The sequence below is a fragment of the Diuraphis noxia genome, unplaced genomic scaffold (assembly GCF_037042655.1).
Source record: "Diuraphis noxia isolate RWA-SAM2 unplaced genomic scaffold, SU_Dnox_SAM2 contig0004, whole genome shotgun sequence".
Classification (NCBI taxonomy): domain Eukaryota; kingdom Metazoa; phylum Arthropoda; class Insecta; order Hemiptera; family Aphididae; genus Diuraphis; species Diuraphis noxia.
In genome coordinates, this window is record NW_028301714.1 from 41600220 (window position 1) to 41606959 (window position 6740).

The window sequence follows — 6740 nt, forward strand, 5'->3', positions numbered from 1 at the left end:
GTCGTAATAACCAATAAATAATTATATTATTATTATAAATAAATATTCAGAACTCTATTATTTAAAAAAAGTTTTATATAATATTTCATCTTAAAAATTTTAAATTACAAATATTAAATTTCAAGATGTAAAAAGCGGGTGATCCCTGCGTCACGGAGACGAACCTTTGATTTACAAGGGGTTAGTGAGCGATTAAGCGAAAATAATCATCTAAAATAATATGCTTTCTCTCTTACATATGTCACCAGCAATATGGATAATTCCGGTAGTTTGAAAAATGCCTAGACATTATGTATATTGCTGACCCATTTTAGGTAATGTAAATAAAACATGATTTTCAATATTATTATACATATGGGCGTCATTCATTTGGGCGAATAACCCAAAATTTACCTGAGTAGAGCTGTATCATTTGGGTGAGAAATTAACCGATCGTTTAGATGAATTTATAAATTATTGAATAATAATAGGGAAGTAACATGTTATATTTAACATATAATAAATACGATCATATTAAATATGAGTTAAAATTAAAAAACTAGTTAGGTATTATTTTTAATAAAATATTATGACAATATGACAATTTATATGAGAATATAATATAATGGATATGAGGTACCATACTAATAACAAATTATAAGATAATAAATTATATATGACAATTACAACATAACACATTTTTAACCATATACCAATTAGAATTAACTGAGAGTCCTAAGTCTCTAAAAATGGGAAGGAAAACGTATATTATATAGTCTATAAATTATAATCAATATGATGACTAAATATAATATTGTGACAATTAGTCATAATTTTATAAATTATTTTTTAGGAATAATATTATATAACAATTTTTTTTTTTTAATAACTCGGCTCGCCCAAACGATGTATTAGATAAATTAGGGGTGTGTGTACATTTCGCCCAAATTATGTATATAAATTCGCCCAAACGATATGTTATTTTGGGTTATTCGCCCAAATGAAAGCCGCCCATACATATAACCTAGATATTTTATAAAATACCTAGACATTATGTAAAATACCAATTGTGGCAAAGTAAAAAACAATTTATCATTAAATGTTATAATATAATATTAAGATTCTTATAATTATTACATGCCATAGAAAAATGACATTTCGAAGTGCACAAAACATTATTTATTTTTAATGAAAATCCACTTTTTATTTCGACACTTGGTTTTACAAACACATTTTAAAAACACTTGGCTAGAAAATATAAGTTTTTTTCTTTTACAATCAGCATTATTATTATAACTACGACAACAGAAGTAAATAAATTTTAAAAAAAGGCGGGTAAGTCGTGGATGTCGCTCTGCTGTACAGTAGGTTACAAGTAATGGATGGAATTAAATTTGAATCCAATGATATTATATCATTGTATACGAAAAACGATTCTGAGCGAAGACGGTTTATCTATCTAGGATATATTATAGATTATTAAAAATGTTCAAATCTTAGATTTAAAAAGTAAAATTTTTATGTATTTCTAGTTTGAAATAATTTTCGAATTTTCGTGATTTTTACATATGATGTCAAAATTCAAACTTTAAATGCTTATAAAAAAAATCGTGCCTATATATTTTTAATATTTTTCAACTGCTATTGTAAAAATTTGTTAGGAGCCTTGTATTAAATTTTTAAGCTTTTCTACCGAACAAATACATTTTTATCGATATTTATAGAAAAAAAATTTAAAAAGTTGAAAAATTAAAATGTCAGTAAACAGCTCAAAACAAATCTAAATATTTTGAAAATTTTATCAAATATAGAAAATGACTATATGAACATTCAGTGAAAATGTCAAGTATCTGCGGTAATTTGTTTTAGACTTTTAGAGTTACACCAAAACTAGAAAATCACTAAATGAAACGTGGAAACGAAATCCAGTGAAAATCCAATGTTATAAAAATTTAAATTTCAAATGCTCATAAAAATTTAATTTGAATTTCCGGTGTACTTTTTATTTGTGATAAAGATTTGCAAACTTGTAAGGAATCTTGTATTAAATTTTCAAATCTTAGATTTAAAAAGAAAATTTTTTATGAATTTCTAGCTTAAAATAATTTGTGAATTTTCGTGATTTTTACATAATATGTTGTCAAAACTCAAACTTTGAATGCTTAAAAAAAAATTGTGACTATCTATTCCTTTTATTTTGCAACTGCTATTGTAAAAATATGTTAGGAACCTTGTATTAAATTTTCAAGCTTTTTTACCGAACGAATAAATTTTTATCGATATTTATAGAAAAAAAAAACTAAAAAAGTTAAAAAATTAAAATGTCAGTATACAGAACACAACAAATCTAAATATTTAGAAAATTTTGAAAATTTTATAAAATATATAAAATGGCTATATAAACATTCAGTCAAAATTTCAAGTATCTGCGGTCATTTGTTTTAGATTTACACCAAAATAAGGAAATCGCTTCAACTTAAGTTGAAATTTGTTGAAAATTGCATGGTGTATAGAATCTACTTATATAAACATTCGGTGAAAATGGTCATTTGTTTTAAAGTTACATCAAAAATCAAAATCGATTTTGTCGAAATCTGATTGTGCCTAAAATTTCCCGTTTTTCCCTTAATTTTTAGTTTGTTTTTCTCGAATATTTAGAAAAGTATTAAGAATTTTTTACTTTTGACCCCCCAAAGTACGAACAAGATTCACTTTCTGATCGAACGAGGTACTGAAATCAAAAATTGAAGCATTTTTACTGCCCCAAAACATGATGACACAAAAAAAAAAACACATCATGGTAAAATCAATATATTCATCGCTCCGCTCAGAATCTAAAACTTGAAGTTGAAAATCAAAGCATAATTTTGAGTACTTATCGTGTAAAAATACACATTTTTGTAAAATCAATACATTCATCACTCCGTTCAGAAATTAAAAATAGTTAGTTGTATTTTATAAAAGAATTTTAGGGATTATTTTCTAATATGAATTTCTTACCTTTTGATTAAATGAAAATCTTTAAGCTATTTTTGTTACGTCCTGCTTTAAGTTGTTAAACAATTTCTATCAACTCTTTATATTGTACATCAGATAAAAAACTAGTACCTATCTATATTAATAGCCTAATTTTTACGATTTGTATGTAGTTAATTTTAAAAATTTGACTTCGTACTAATCGTACCCACAATAAAGCCACACTGCGACAAGACATAAAAATGACGATAATGTAATAAAATTATTAGTACATTCATATTATAATAATTCTTCAGAATTATTATTAAAGTAGGATAACCTTATCTTTACTGTTTCAAATCGTCCCACATGATACGCACATTTACGATAGACTACGAGTAAGTCGTTGATAATAGGCGATAACCAATTTTGTTTATCATATTTCCACCTCAGGAATTATACATAATACCTAGGCAAAGCTCGTATTATGTATATGACCGAGTAATTTTTGGTATTTTATATAGTGCCTAAGTATTTTGCTAAGTACCGGGTTATCTATAAGTGTTGAACTTATAAGTTTAGTATAACTGTATAATATATGGGCGTGCGTGTGGTGGGGGAGGTATCTATACATATATAATAATATGTTTGGCATATTATTGTGTAATAACACTATAATCATATTATATTATAATGTTTAACGTCATTTGTTTTTGTGAACCACAGGTGTCCAATCACACGTACACGTGCTACTTCCCCGGCCAGGAATTGGTCATCCGGCTGGTGGCCAACGGTTGGCTGCACAAGGGCGTCATCGTGTGTCCGGCGTGCGAAGAGCTGTGCGGCGGGTCGGACGACAACAAGTGCAAACCGCCGTCGGACGTGCCACTCACCGTACCGTATCACCGCGAACAGCTAGCGTGCGGCAGCACGGCCACAGTCTCCGTCACGGCAGCGGCCGTGGTCACCACGGTAACCGTCGCCACGCTGTTACTCATGATCTCGACGTGAACAAACAACTATATGATATGTTAATATTATGTACATATCGTATATTTTATCTCACTCTCTCTATCTCTATTTATCTCTATCTCTTTCATTATCTCCTCATATATCTATCTCTTTCTATTTTTTGTTCGTATACCATCGTGTGTGTATATAATATTCCGTGTCTGTATATATATATATATATAAATAGTGATTTATGATCGTCATCGTAGTCGTCAACATTCCTAAATTGTTGTTGCACTTTTCCGGAGCGCGAATGTTATCGCACTCTGTAGGTTATTGCGCTGGATTTAACAATTACAAATATCGACTGCAATGTCGGTGTGTCGAAAACTATTGTTTTCAAACAACAACAACTTACTATAATATATTAATGTTATTATAAATATTGAGTCAACGCGATATGTGGCCAGAAAAACATTGCACCTCAGTCAAGTCGGTAGTGATTAACATAATCTTATTTGATCGGTTCGCGGATTTTTACGCGCGATTTACCGACCAACCGTTCTGCTTCAGACTCTAAATTGTCTTTACGTTGATTGGATTTGAAATCGCTTATGCGTGTCCGCGGATGTTTTACGTTACATTGCAGATAAAAAATAAACATTAATAATAGTGATGATATTTAACTTAACGACTCCACTATTGCGTTATTTGATATTTGAACTTGACCATAGCTGTACACTGTAGAACAGTATAATATATGCAACGTCTAAACAAAATAAATTATATAAATATTATCGTTAATGCGAAAATATTGACAATCAAATTAACATTTCTCAAATTCCTACAAATACGGTGTGCTTCGCTTTTCCAAACCTTTAGACGTTATTTTTTTGCCAAACCTACAGAGGCTCTTGACACTTTCTTTTATATTGATAACACGATGTTTTATTTATTATGAGGTTTAGATTTTTAAGCGTTTATAACGTTCCCGCTTATTATTTCTGTGATAGCTATTATTCCATTTTATCATTTTTATAGCGTTCCATTGTAAACATCGATCCACAGTGGCATCCTCGAATCGGAGGTATGCAACGTTTTCGTAATATCTGTGGATAAGGGTCATGGGCCGAGGAACACTAAAGTATGTTTTGCACCAGATTAACGCTGAATGCTGTAATTATACGCCACTGTTCAAATCGGATTTTTTCCATCCCGATTAGATCTCTATTGAAGACATTAAGAATATTGAAAAAAAATTAGGTGCTAGAACCAATTCCGGTGATGAAAATGCTCATGTATGGATATAAATGTGAAATAAAAAGTAATTCTTTTAATTGTAATAAGTATGTATTAGAAAAAATGTTGATGATACCTATAATAGGTACATAATGTGTCATTATAATGATTATAATTTATATTTTAAATTTTAAATTGAAGCACGTAATAATAAACTACTTAATTCTCCTACTTCCATGTATACAAACCTTCGTTGATACAGAGTATCCGAGTAGATAGGAACCTATTTTATCTATACTAATTGTGTAATTATATTTTATATATATTAAATAGGCGACGTTGTAAGTTGTTTTTACTAACTTCATAGCCAAACAACTGTAATACTTAATAAACTTGTAACTTATTCCATATTTTGATAAAACAATTTTCTTAACAAAGGAAAAAAATTATGAAACAAAAAAAAACTGTTTTACTACTACATTTTAGAGCAGTTGCAGAGCTTCAAAGGTTTCTTTTTTAAAATTTCGAACTAACAAGTATCAACGAAAAAACATCATCATTATTTTTATTTCGAAATAGAATAATACCTCAGTCATAATAAATATCTCTTTTATTTCTGCCATGGTCAAGATATGTAATTCTATCAATATTTGCCTTTTATTCAGTGTAAACGTTCCGAGTATTAGGAGGTATTATTGTGATTTTTGCTGTTTTGTTTTCGTGCACTAGTAAAACGGATGTTAAAAATGCTCTAGAATAAATAATATTATTCTAGCTGCAAACAAACATTCCAGATTTCAGTACATATACAAGTAGGTATAAATTACGCCTATTATTCGTGTACCTACTGCCCTACTATATAGATACTGCTTTAGTGCTTTAGTAGGGTTAACTAATTGTTTGGGCAAATGTAAACATTTACAAATGAAATGAAACATTACGCCATCATAACATTAAGATGACGATTTTTTATTAGAAAATCTCCCATAACTTTATCGTCAGTATCTTTATAGTATATGTATTCTATCATAGTTACCTACCATTTTTTATTGTGTAAAAATATTTTTTTTTTAAGTACCTATTGTATTTACCAATTTTTATATAATTATTATGTTTATAAGTGTCACTAGACGTTAAGTTTTGAATATGCGTTTTTTTTTTACATTTATGATTAGTATTATTATAGTGAGTACCTACGTAAAATTAAAAATAACGCAAAGATATCTATTATGTCTGGATGATTTGCCTCAAAACTACATCTTAACAGTATATTTTGTCAACATTTTAGTAGCTGAGCATTTAATTGCTAATTATTGTTTATATTTATTATTTACCCTTAATACAGTGTTTCTGAATTATACAAATAATTACGTACTATTATTAATAGCTATACATACCTATATAGTACCTAATATTCAAATTATATAGAATCAATTATGTGTAAACCGATTATAATAAAATATATGTTTTGTTGTTCCTATAAAATATTTAATCGCGTTGTGTTGTTATGTTTATAAATAATAATTAATGACCCAGTCTTACGCGTGTCGTTTTGGCATGGCGAATTCGGTTTACAATTTTCCGTTCACTCGCACTCTGCGACCTCCGTCATCGTT

The 6740-nt window shown here is 28.7% G+C and overlaps 1 protein-coding gene across 1 annotated transcript in view; it reads left to right on the forward strand.

Annotated features, from left to right (window-relative positions):
* Invadolysin (leishmanolysin-like peptidase, invadolysin) overlaps positions 1–6611 on the forward strand; it is a 78571-nt gene extending 71960 nt beyond the window's left edge. Inside the window, exon 11 of the mRNA XM_015516405.2 lies at positions 3661–6611. Within this exon, the coding sequence (XP_015371891.1) occupies positions 3661–3945 (285 nt within the window). The 3' untranslated portion in view covers positions 3946–6611. The remainder of the gene's footprint in view (positions 1–3660) is intronic.
* Positions 6612–6740: the final 129 nt, after the last annotated feature.